The following is a 12,896-nucleotide window of genomic DNA, read 5'->3' as shown; positions in this document are numbered from 1 at the left end:
TTTTTTTTAGTGCCGGAGGTCTTGGTATCAATCTTGCCACTGCAGACACTGTTATTATTTACGACTCGGATTGGAATCCTCATAACGATATTCAGGCCTTTTCAAGAGCGCATAGGATAGGACAAGCTAACAAGGTACTGAAATAGTATACCTCCAAATCTTGTGTTGTTTATTACTTTATATTGATGTGACTATGAACCATCGCCTCAGGGTAACTAACCATCTACATGATACAATTATGAAATTTATAACAGTGAACTGATGAGTACATATTTTTATTTGTTTGTTTAACCTGAACACTCAATAAATCAAAGCACTTTATTTACATTCTGGTCTTCAAAGTTACAGTTTTCAGTATAAAAACCATATTAAGCCTTGTGTAATTGAGTAATGTAGTATATTCAAATCAAATTTACCATCTAAGTTGTTATGTTTGTGTAAGGTTGTTTTTTATTATTATTTTTATTGGTTTAATAAATTTAACTTTATCTCATATTATTATACATAGCACCTATATAAGTAGGTTTTGTATTCCATTTTGATTTTTACCTAATATATATGATTTGAATTGATTTTTATTTGATGCACTGTAGATTAACTGATTCCCCACCTTAACCAATGATGTCTTGATCCCAACTACAATGGATAATCATTCCTACTGTGTCCTCAGTTTTAAAAATTTTACCCTGAGTTTCTAAATTTCTGAGTTAGATACATGCCTATTCTCTCTTTATTGAGTTAACTCACCTCAGTCTGTAAAATATCTTAAATAGAAAAGATCTAGCTTTTATATGACATATTTGGCTAGGACAGAGCTGGCTTATCCACAATCTACACTTCATCATTTCATAATTGTTAATTTTTTCTATTCTGTAATCAGTAAGTTCGTTTTAAATAATCTTCAGCAATAATCTATATGTAACTATTTGTTTTCAAGGTAATGATTTATCGTTTTGTAACACGTGCATCCGTTGAAGAAAGAGTAACGCAAGTGGCAAAGAGGAAAATGATGCTGACACATCTTGTTGTCCGACCAGGTATGGGTGGCAAACAAGCCAATTTCACTAAGCAAGAACTTGATGACATTTTGAGGTTTGGAACAGAGGAACTTTTCAAAGAAGAGCAGGTAACATAATTTATCTTTTTTATATGTTAATTAATTTTATAATTTATTTGTTTTTATTAGAATTATTCCTGTTTAGGGTAAGGAAGATGAAGCCATTCATTATGACGATAAGGCTGTCGAAGAATTACTTGATAGGTCAAAAATGGGTATCGAACAGAAAGAAAATTGGTCTAATGAATACCTCTCGTCTTTCAAAGTAGCAAGTTATGTTACTAAAGAAGAAGATGAAGTTAGTTAACCTATATTTATCCTGTTTATGTTACGGCAATATATTTTTTTTTTTTCAGTTTTATTTTATTATTGGCTAATACATCTATTAATATAGTATCTTTGAATTTTTAAATATGATTTTCTAACTTATCTGTATTGTATAGTTTTATAACATTAAATTTATAGTAAATGAATAAATTTTTCGCAATGGTTTTTAGAAAAAAAAATTATTAAATAATATTAAGTATCATGACCTGACTCTAAATTCGATTATCAGTATTTCTTCAGAAAGTCCTGTATATTCAATTTAAATGCATTGTAACCCAAAATCAGTTTCAATCTAAAATCCTAAATCCTTTCTTGGAATGTTTTAAGATATTTCAATTATTCCCTAGGATGAGGAAGTTGGAACAGAGGTAATTAAGCAAGAAGCTGAAAACACTGACCCAGCATATTGGGTCAAATTGTTGAGGCACCATTATGAACAACAGCAGGAGGATATTTCTCGAACTCTTGGTAAAGGAAAAAGGATTCGAAAACAGGTTGGTAGTTTTAAAAGTTTGGCATTTATTCGATACAGCAGTGAAATGAACTCTCAGAATTATTATCCTATTTTCGTACTACTGTTATACAAGGTGAATTACATCGACGGTGGAGTGATGGACTCAAGGGAGAACGCCGACTCCACTTGGCAAGATAACCTCTCTGACTATAATTCTGACTTCTCAGCACCCTCTGGTGAGCCATTGTTTGTTATATTCATTATCAATAATTTAACTTAAGTTAATTAATTATTATATTATTTTAAAAGTCTCCTGCATAGACTTGCAATTTGGTCTTAATGATTTCTATTACATCTTTCTAGTACTCATTCTATCCCAGCTAGTATTTGTCTGCTAAAGTGTGGTAAATACCAAAACATTAATCAAAAACTTTTTACTTCTACTTTCCTATATATGGAATAAATAGTAAGGGAAAGTATTGAAATTGTGATAAATTTTTAATTCGAGTTTTCAACAAAAATACACGTTTTGAGATCCCTTGGGTCCAAATTATCAAGTCTAGCAAAATGGTGTGTGAGCTGCTTAGCTCAAAAATGGAAAGTCGTATGAAACTAAAATTGCATATTTAAGGTTGTAACAGCAATTTTTTCGATAAAATCAACTAACTGGAAGTGCCACTTTATAGAATCAATTTTTCACATTTTTTTTTTTTTTACTTTCCCGAAAAAAGCTATAACGATTTTAATTAAACTCAGTATTTCATTGTACAATTAAATGGTCTTTTATATCAGCTTAGTCCCTCCCTCAAGAAAATTGTATTCTTCAATTTTATCTCGTAATTCTTGATGATCTTATAATTCTTGTCTTTTTTCCTGTTTTGTTTTTTTGTTTTTTTCGGGCTTGGTATTATCAATTCAAATTTTCCTTTGATACACCTGAATGTCCATCAAAGTAATCTAAAATTAATTAACAGAAATAAATGCTTGAGCCAGTTGATTCCTGTGCTATAATAGGAGGTATTAAATCAATTTTTACTTAGAAAGTCCTGGTTAGTTAGGAAAGGATTAACAACAACTATGGTTTTATAATATAAATAAAACTGCATTACTCTATATTAATTCAATTTATATTGCTTTTCTAATTTTAGTCAAAATTTGTTCTTATTTCTGTTTCCAGATGATGACAAAGAAGATGATGACTTTGATGAGAAGAATGATGGTAAGTTCTATTTGTCTCTCGTGAAAATAAAACTTGATCTGTAAAATAAAGTAGTTGAGAAAATTTATTGACTATACATTATCCATAGATGGAACAAGAAAGAAGCGTAGGCCAGAAAGGAGAGAGGACAAAGACAGGCCTCTACCTCCGCTTCTTGCAAGAGTCGGTGGAAATATTGAGGTAAGTTTGGTATAATTTTTATGTTTATTATATTTAAAATAAGTTATTATACTTTTATATAAGAAGATGGTCAGGATTGTGGTAAAAAAAAAGAACAAATAGTTTATAACTATTTATTAATTATAATTATTTATTTATAACTAAATAACTATTATAAATTATAAACCAATAGCTTATAAACTATTTGTTCTTTTTTTTACCACAACCCTGACCATCTTCTTATGTTTAAGTTTTATGGTCAACTATATATATATATATATTTATCTTACTTTTGTTCCTACAGAAATTTAATAACTGAATTTAGCTCCTAAAATTATTAAATAAAAGTTACTGTGTAACATATAGCTTCAAAACCACCTCCATTCAAATTTTTATTTATTATTTCTTTATTTCCACCTTCCTTGCCTTACAAGCAATACAGGTGTGCAGCAGCAGTTCGATGTTACATATCCATTATCAAACTACTGCTAATGAATCAATTTACAATTGTAATGATTTATGTGCAGTTTTCTTATAGGTTTCAATAGTTTTCAGTCTTAAGGTTCAGTCTTCTGCATGTCTTCTGTCCGCAGGCATTCCAGGGGCTGGTCTTCTTCTTAGACGAATATTGAAGTGGCTTGGTCCAATAATTGTTTTTCACCCGTATATAAATTCTTTGTTATACAGGTAGTTTTCTTCACTTACTAGCTGAGGGAAGTCGTTCTCTGTGAGGGCGCAGAGTCTGGTTTCCCTCAGCAATCTGGCCCGTAATGTATCATAGGCGGTACACAGTCTATGATGGCGTGGTCAGGAACACCACAATTAGGGCATAGGGGGTCGATATCCATCCCATGGCTATGAAGCTTGACTCGAAATCCCCTATACCCCGTGAGAAATTGAGAGACCCAGTAGTCTCCATCCAAATTTAGTAAACTTTCCTAAAAAGTTATTGAGAATTCCCCAGCTTCAAAACCAGCTCCATGCAAATTTGCAAAATTTTCTCAAAAAGTTCGCATTGACATACCGATCGGTTTTGAGAAATTTTTGTTATTTGTATTGAAAGAACTAATGTTCATGATTATTTTACAGTAGTTTCACTACTTCAGAAATTTTAGGTTTCTGGGAATTTAAATTTAAAAATTTTGGTTGGAGCTGGTTTTAAACCAAACTGTGTGATTAACTACCATTTTCAAGGCAGTACCCTGAATTACAATATTGGGAAAAATCAGAAATATAGTTTTAATTAATAAAAAAAAAAGACACCAATTTTTTCTTGGTGAAATTTCAAGAGAAAAGGTGAACATATGATAAAATTAGGGAAAACAAGGTCAGTTCAAGACAGTTTTAATTGGAGAAAAAACTTTATTTTGAATTCAAGATAAAATTAATTTAAACAATTCATCACACCAAAAAATGAAGGAATAATTATTGTACAGGAACTCTTATAAACCCATTTTCATTCTCATCCTTATCAAGTTCGCTGTGACTTCTAGCAACCACACTTTTTTAATACTCGAAGGAATCCATGGTTTTCCAATTGGGTCTAAAATGTTTCTTTAAAAGATTGTCGACATCTTACAATTTCAATGGAGAGGTTTTCCTCACATCTAGTGATGTGTGAAATTTTTCTTTGTGGACACTTGAAATGCACCAACATCTTAAGATAGTTCACCTTGCCCCGAACTTTAATACCACCTTATCTATTGTAGAAGGAAAAATTTAAAAAGGAAATCGAAAACAATAAAACCTGTGCCACATCTGTGAAACCTTCCATGTTTTAAATAGAGCATCTCTACAAATGCAATTTTCACAGGGAAGGAGCTGGTTCCATTCCTTACCATTTGAGCAGTATGATGTAGTATTTCAAGAACTTACAGATTGTAGAAAAAAAAAAAAAAGCATTTCAGAAAAATGTGGGTGGAGCTGGTTTTGAAGCTATATACCTCATATAATATAATTTAATGCAGAAGTGGATTTACTAATTAACTGGTAATTTTCTCAAATATTTCTTCAGGTTTTGGGATTCAATGCGAGGCAGCGTAAAGCTTTCCTTAATGCTATCATGCGCTATGGAATGCCGCCTCAAGATGCCTTCAACTCCCAGTGGTAAGCCATTTTACCATATCTGTCTTAACAATTCATTAAGCTTATATTAAATTGACTTTGGTATGAAAGCTTTCATTGATTGATCGTTAACTTTCTGATTATATAAAATAAAACATTTACAAATAAAATTTATTTTTTTGTTTAAATTTAATGCAATAAATACCATAGTTAATTTAATGGTAAGCTTTTTTTTTGTCAAAAAAAAAGATTTGAAATTCAAGTGCTAATAAAACCAAATTCCTGCTTAGGGATTCATAAATCATGTCTTCAATAACGTTGAATTTCAAATCTCTAATTAAATTTTTATTCTTATTTTTACTGATATGATCATGATTTAACCCCATGCTATTTATGCATAGATAAGAGAATATCATATTTTCAAATTTAAAAAAAAAAAAATTCTTTGTAATTTATTTACACTTGCTTGTTTTATGCTTTATTCTTCAGGAGGTAACGTATATTTCTTGATCTCTGTTTATGTTTATGTTCTTATTTTTATTTCGTAAAATTCAAATTAATGTTAATAAATGTCACTCAGTTTTGTAATAGCATGTTTGTTACATGTGATTAGCCTATGCATAAAATAATTTCTTGTCATCTAATCTCTGTCTGTTGGTGGAATAGAATAAATTTTAATATTTGTAACTTGAAATTTAATTGTTTTAAATTAAATTTTAAATTTCTATATTATAAAATCAGTTAGTATATCTTTTTATTTCAACATTAACAATAATATTTCTGTCAAAAACACACACAAAAAAAAAAAAAAAAAATTAAATGGAATAACCTTGTAAATGTTTTGAATTTGTAGAAATCTTCGTAATTAACAATATTAATGGTTGAAGTCATTAATTCATTTATTAAAATTAATATTTAAGTTACAAGCTTTATTTGTTTTGTAATGTGTGAGCTTTCTCTGTCTTTTGTTTTTCCTCCAAGCACAATAGATTTTTATATTTAAACGATTATTAACATTCAATTTAGAAAAAAAAATTTCTAATTAAATTTGGAAATTGTCATGTTCTGCTTCTTGTCCTGTTTTTCAGTGTGGGTTGATTTTCTATCTTTCATTTATTTTATCTATCAGTTTAAGATTAAATAACTGCAGAATTAATGTTTTCTTAGTATTCTTTCATTGATTTTAAAATGAATAAATAAATATAAGACATTAATAAAAATGTGGTGGTAGTTTCGAAGATGTCTTTAGTTTGGTAAAATATAGATCATTCTTTCATTTTTGTAGGATCTTATTTCACTTTATTTATTATTTTTCTTTTCAGTAACTTCTATGAAAGACAGTTTGTCTGTACATTACGCTCAAATAATTTGTAATAAAGGATGGTATGCTTTATATGCCAATCAGAGTCACTATCTATGTTGAAAAGTTGAGTTTCTACATAGACATGCTACATGTATCGTGACAACCCACTATATATTTATCAATGCAGTGCATATGATGGTATTAAAATGCCTTAGTTGTATGCAGCCTTCTGCGAAATGGAAATATTATGGATGAGGCGAGGTGTGCTGTTAAGTTACAAACATTTCACCAGGATTAGTTTCTGTAAGAGATGTCTGGCAGAGTAATGAGTTCACCTACCTTTTAATTTTACTTATTCATAGGAAGGTTACTTGAAATTCAGACATCCGACACTATATTCAATAAGTCTGTTTAAGTACTCTTGATTTGTAGATGATTTAAAATTGTTTGAAAGATCCTTCAAGTGACTCAGAAGTGTCTTTAACATAAGACAGAAGTTTGCTAATAAAGGTTATTAAGAAAACAAGTATTTGCAAGTAGATAATGCAGGACAGAATTTATTGATGGATTCATTTACCTTCCATCATGTTGACCAGTATCTAGGTTCAATGATAACCTCCAGAAGTATTAACTCTATAGAAATCATTACTCATCAATGCCAATTGGTGTTATATCTTAACAGACATCTGGAAAGCTCGTCATTATCCCACTATGAAGTTTCATTGGAAAAGGATACTCTTCAGGCCCATCCTCATCTATGGCTCATAGTCCAGGGCCCTGTTTCATAATAAAGTACAAACTAATACTATTAGTCTTGTAGATTTATCTTAATTCAATTACACAGACTTGTACAGTAGTAACTTGTACTTAAGTATTTTTTAATTCTTGTAGTATCCCTATCATGAATAAAATAAGTATTAGTATTATTACCACACTAGTATCTACACTTGTACTATGAACTAATACTCTGGCCCTGGACTCACAAGTTCAGAGAAAAAGGCTCATCTTATTTTTGAAAATAAAATCCTTCACTGCATATTTGAATCTGTGAAGGTCAATAGCAATTTCATAAAAAGAAACAATACAAAGTTTTATGGGCTCTATGGGTAGACAGATGTGATGAGGCATATAAAGCTAGGCAAACTGCTGACCACATCATACGAATACTAGCTCGTTTTGTCTGATGAGATCCCCCAACAATTTGGAATGGGAGACTGTATAGGAATAAAGGAAAAGGCAGACTACTAGTGAAATAGGAGGATGCTTGGCCACGGACGCCCGAAACATTTTGGGCATCCGCAACTGGTGAGAGGCTGTTGAGGATAAGTTGACGAAGAGCGAGATATGCAGCAATGAGTTGTATCCACTGCTGCAAACACCCGTATTGCTTAACAGGGTGAGAAATAAATAATAATGATACTAAGTTACAAATCATTAGTGCATTATAATTTTTGACAAAACGTTTCAACAAAAGTTTTTATTATAAGTATTTCTTGATCTCAGCAGGCTTTGAAGGTTGAATAGGTGAGCCTACCTAAAATACAAGTTATACCAATCAATACAATATCTGTTATTTCACTTTACCTGCATTTTTTTATAACTCCATGTCGAGATGTTTTTATTCTTTTACTTCAGATGCTTTTTTGTCAATACTGTTAACTAAAATTTCTTATTCTGTTCATTCCCACCTTTGTAGTGAGCATCATGTTTATACTTCAAAAATTTATAGGTAGCCACTGTTACCTAATTCATGAATTATTCAAAATGATTTCGAAATTTGAATTAAAAGTATATTAATTGTACCTATTATTCTTTCATTGTATCAAAAAAGATAAACCGTAAAATTTTCCTAATTATTTTTTAATTCTTTATAACTACCTCCAGAGTGATAAATGATCCTTAATTTTTAGATTATTCGTTGTTTATAGTGTGCTTGATTCAATGTTGTTTTTAATAAGTGTATTGCAAATTTTAATATTTATATGTTTACTTATTTGCTTTAGTTTATGTATTATATATATATTCACAATTGGTAAGTTTTATATTTACTTTTCTGTCAACTTAGATTAGTTTTTAGATTGTGTTATATCTTACTTTCTTAGAAGTTGATGCATGCTTACATTCCTTTCCATATTTGTTTCTTCACTTATTTGTCATCTATGCATGAATTTTTGAGCAGTATTGATAGTTTTAAACTAATATTTTTTAAATTAATTTAGATTTAGTTGATGCTACAGTTATTATTTTTCATTAAACATTATTACTTTTTAAGTGCTGATGATACTTTGAATTTATCTCTGAAAATGATTTCATTAAATTTTTTTAATATAATTTAGCATAGTTGTAGAACTATGGAAACCGTTTTTTATTGCTATGAAAGGTAAAAATTACCCTTGAAGTTCAAAGTTATATTTGATACATCAATAAGATAAATTTAAACTTATAAAAAGTAAAGTAGGTTTGTGCACAGTTTATGGTTCAGTGAATGTTTTGAATAAAACAGAAAATTTTTAATGAATTGTCAATCTAATTTAGCTCAAAATGAAAATTAGTTCAAAACTAAAATTAAGTCTGAAGGTAGGTATATGCCTGGGATGTTATAGCAACTTTTTCACCTAAATCCACTCACTGGAAGTGCCACTTTACATAAATTATTTTACATGTTTTTTGCCATTTTCTATTTTAAAAAGCTGTAAACAATTGTCATTATACTCATAATATCAATAAACTATCAAGTGGCATTTTATATATTCTAATTGGAATAGAATGAAAACATAGTAATTGTAATGGCTGCGGTCAGGGAAAAAAAAATTGTTTTCGACTATTTATTTTACTTATTAAGATGTTTCTACCCAGAATGTAAGTCTTCTTCAGGGCTGATGTTATAGGTGGGGATAGAAACAAAGGGGTTAGTTCAGTTTTCTTGACAATATATAAAAAATAAATGGTTGAACATTGAAACATTGGCAATAAATAAAATAAATATTTGAAAATACAGTAAGGGATATTGCCATCTTAGATAGTTAAGAATTTGAAGTTTTGAAACAAATAAGGATTAATTTGAACTCATAGGAGAATTATCTGATTTTTCACTGCAGTCTTCAGTTATTTTTAAAAATCAATTGACAATGTTTAAAATTGAACAGTTCTGTAAACGTAGCTTTGGATTACTTTAATTTCTTTTGGATTTATATTGAGCCCACATACTCCTTTTGTACTTAGTACTTGCTAGGTATTTCTAGAATATAAGGAGATAGTCTCAAAAGAAACTGAAAATAGTACATAACTATTTATTAATAAAAATAGTTTGGTAACTATTTGATTTCCTTTATGACAGCACCCAGTCCATTTTCCTTGGTTAATAGTTAATTGGTTATACAAAGTCAATCGATGATAGTTGAGTATGCTTTTTTAATAATTGAAATAATAATAAACACTAATCTCAGTATAAATATTATGAGTTATATATAAAATATCAAAGTGAAAACCTGGAGTTCAAATTCAAAAGTTTCTTTTTTTATTTATTTATTTTTTTAATTATCTAATTGTTTTTTATTGTTACACATCTTGAGTTACTATGACTGAATTTAAAATACACCAATCTCGAGATTTCAAGTTTAAGTTTTATATAAAAAAATTCAGATATTTTGTGGGTTTTTTCAACCGAAAAAATAATTACATTTACCGACATTGAATCGGCATTCCACTGATAGACCCAACAGGACAGAGATTAGAGAGTTTTTGGTGAATTGATATCCCTGGGGCTAAGCTTTATCACAGTAAGGACTTGAGGTGTTCCAGGCTCGTTCGAGATCTGAGGGGTAAATCAGAAAAGCATTTCAAGGCGTATGTATCTCTCTTCATGAGGCATTTGTGCGAGCCTGGTGCAGACAATGCTGAGACATTCGCTGATGGCGTACCTAGGGAAGGACTCAGTAGGCAACACGTTCTCACGAGGATAGGTGTAATGTCGCTCATTAGGAAAAAGGTATGATATTTATTATGTATAATTGGTAAATAAGCTAATTATATGATACATTACACGATAATTACTTAAGAGAATTCTCTATAATAAAGAGCTTGTGTGCATGCATACGTAATTAGGTAGATAGTCCTGTGTAAGTAGGCTCATGTTACAGATTATGCTTGGTCAGCTTTAGAAAATGTTTATTGAAAGAAATGGATCTAGGAGTTATAGTTAAATCTGACTTTATAATTTGGGTTTTAAAAAAAAATTGATCTTAGTTGTTGTTTGATTATTTTTATTTTAGTTGCCGAAAATGTTTTATTACTATTCACATTTGTATATTATGTTTGCCGCTACCTATTTCCCGAGCTTTTTAAGTCTGGATTCCATGGTGACAGTGATAGCTGTCACAGTCACTACAATTGTGGAAACTATAACATTTTCCTTGCTGTTGTGGCAGTACTGTCGTACTATCAAAATTTGCTTGGTAGTTGGTAGAACTATCTTCCCATGGGCGACAAGTAATTGACACATGTCGACATCTTGACTGAATTGTTGGACCTTATAATCTTATAGCATTAACCATAAATTAAATTATACACTTTATGTTTCCTGTTTGTTATTTGTATGTTGTGAAAGTTATTGTTTGTTGTATTTAATCTTAATTTTTTATTATAGCGTCACTTATCTGGCATTGTCATACTTTGTCCTGTTGTGACATTACTTACATGATAGATATCCGTCATATGGAGATGGGCCGTTACTGAAATAAAAAGGGCAAACGTTTTGTATTTTTTTCAGAAGTTAAAATACATTTCCTCTGATTGTTATTTTAGTTAAGAGAATTATTTCATGTCATTTTAATATATTTTGGTATGTTATTTTCAATAATGAACCTTTGTAATCGACAAAAGTAAATATATGAATCCAAAAATCGATTTTAAAAAATCAGTCTTTCCGCTATTCACGGCCTTTCTACAAAACGGCCAAGCCAAATTTTTTTTTTCGATTGGGCACCAAAGTTGTAGGTCACCTGATGATGATCCTCAGAATAGTCATTATGGTATATGTTTTCATTTAATTATGAATGTTATAATAGCTGATAAGATGTTTCCTATGACTGTATCTTGGCCATTTATGAAGATAATAGGAAAACCCTCTGTGATTATGAATTATATTATTCATAAAAAAAACATACTTTCTGTGTTCATTATGTACCAAATACAGGTATTAATCTTGAACAAGATTCTTTTTCTTGAGATGGCAGTTTTATTGGTATTATTGAATCGATCCATGAAGTTATTGAATAGCATTTTTTTTTTTTTTTTAATAATAAAACTGATTTTATAAGAAACATCTTGAAAAAAATGTTCTAAGGATCCTGTAAAAAATTGTGTGTTTAAAAAAAAAATGGATGTTTATTACAATGTTACTATATGACTTGCCAATTAGCAATTGTAATAAAATATGATCAGAAGTTCTGCCCATTTGTTGCTGATAGCAACGCATTACAGCTAGTATTCATCTATTTACGGGTGACAAGTAAACCATACAGTAAAAATGTTTACCCAACAATCACAAAGAGTTTTGTGTTTCTACAGTGAAGTTCCATTCCAGTTTGGAATCTGCAGGCAAGAGATATTTAATATCAAACATAACTATGTTTTAAAAAAAAAATAAAATTAAAGTCCATCGAAGGGATATCACCGATCAGGTATCTAAGGGAATTCCTTCTGTTAATTCTCTTTTTTAGGGTTAAAACCTAAAACATACTACTTTAATCAGTTGTCAATTTCATTTGGTATTGTAATATGATAGCAAATAATAGTTAGTTACTTAATTCTGATCACTCTTGAAAAGGGAAAATTAAATAAAAATTTTCTTTTATGTCTGTAAATTTATTTTTTAATTTAAAATTAGAGTACTTATTATTTAAGTGAGCTCTTTTGGACAAAGTTAAATATAATATAATCTATACCTTTGATTTTTAATTATAAAATTCATTTATTTGAAAATAATTATTCTCTATTAATATTTATTTTATTTATCAAAAATGTAAAATATAAGTTGCTTTTATTGCAATTGCAGTTTATCTGATTTTTCTTATGAGATGGTTTTGATTTGTTAGGTTCAAGAGTTCGAACAAATTAATGGCTACTACTCGATGCCTGAAATGTTAAAGAAACCACTCGTGGAAGCTGGATTGCCTAAAACCAGCGCCAGTAGCATAGGTGAAGGTGCAAGCAGTTCCGGAACACCAGCGACATCGGCTGCTCCAAGTCCAGCTCCTACACTTCTGGATAAATCTCAAGTAAATAATTGATTATTTTTTTATTTTATTTTTTT

At 29.8% G+C, this 12,896-nt stretch overlaps 1 protein-coding gene across 1 annotated transcript in view; it reads left to right on the top strand.

The window, feature by feature from the left end:
- Mi-2 (chromodomain-helicase-DNA-binding protein Mi-2 homolog) overlaps nucleotides 1-12,896 on the top strand; it is a gene marked incomplete in the record, with an annotated part of 40,620 nt that overhangs the window by 19,907 nt on the left and 7,817 nt on the right. Inside the window, 10 exon segments of the mRNA XM_067051468.1 lie at nucleotides 11-134; nucleotides 938-1,126; nucleotides 1,203-1,355; nucleotides 1,732-1,878; nucleotides 1,972-2,074; nucleotides 3,016-3,057; nucleotides 3,146-3,237; nucleotides 5,231-5,322; nucleotides 10,385-10,571; nucleotides 12,679-12,861. Coding sequence (XP_066907569.1) covers nucleotides 11-134; nucleotides 938-1,126; nucleotides 1,203-1,355; nucleotides 1,732-1,878; nucleotides 1,972-2,074; nucleotides 3,016-3,057; nucleotides 3,146-3,237; nucleotides 5,231-5,322; nucleotides 10,385-10,571; nucleotides 12,679-12,861 — 1,312 coding nt within the window.

This window comes from Halyomorpha halys, unplaced genomic scaffold (assembly GCF_000696795.3).
Source record: "Halyomorpha halys isolate HHAL.00 unplaced genomic scaffold, Hhal_1.1 Scaffold404.1, whole genome shotgun sequence".
Taxonomy (NCBI): domain Eukaryota; kingdom Metazoa; phylum Arthropoda; class Insecta; order Hemiptera; family Pentatomidae; genus Halyomorpha; species Halyomorpha halys.
Note: the sequence above shows the minus strand (reverse complement) of the source record. Positions and strands in the feature narration are given on the sequence as shown.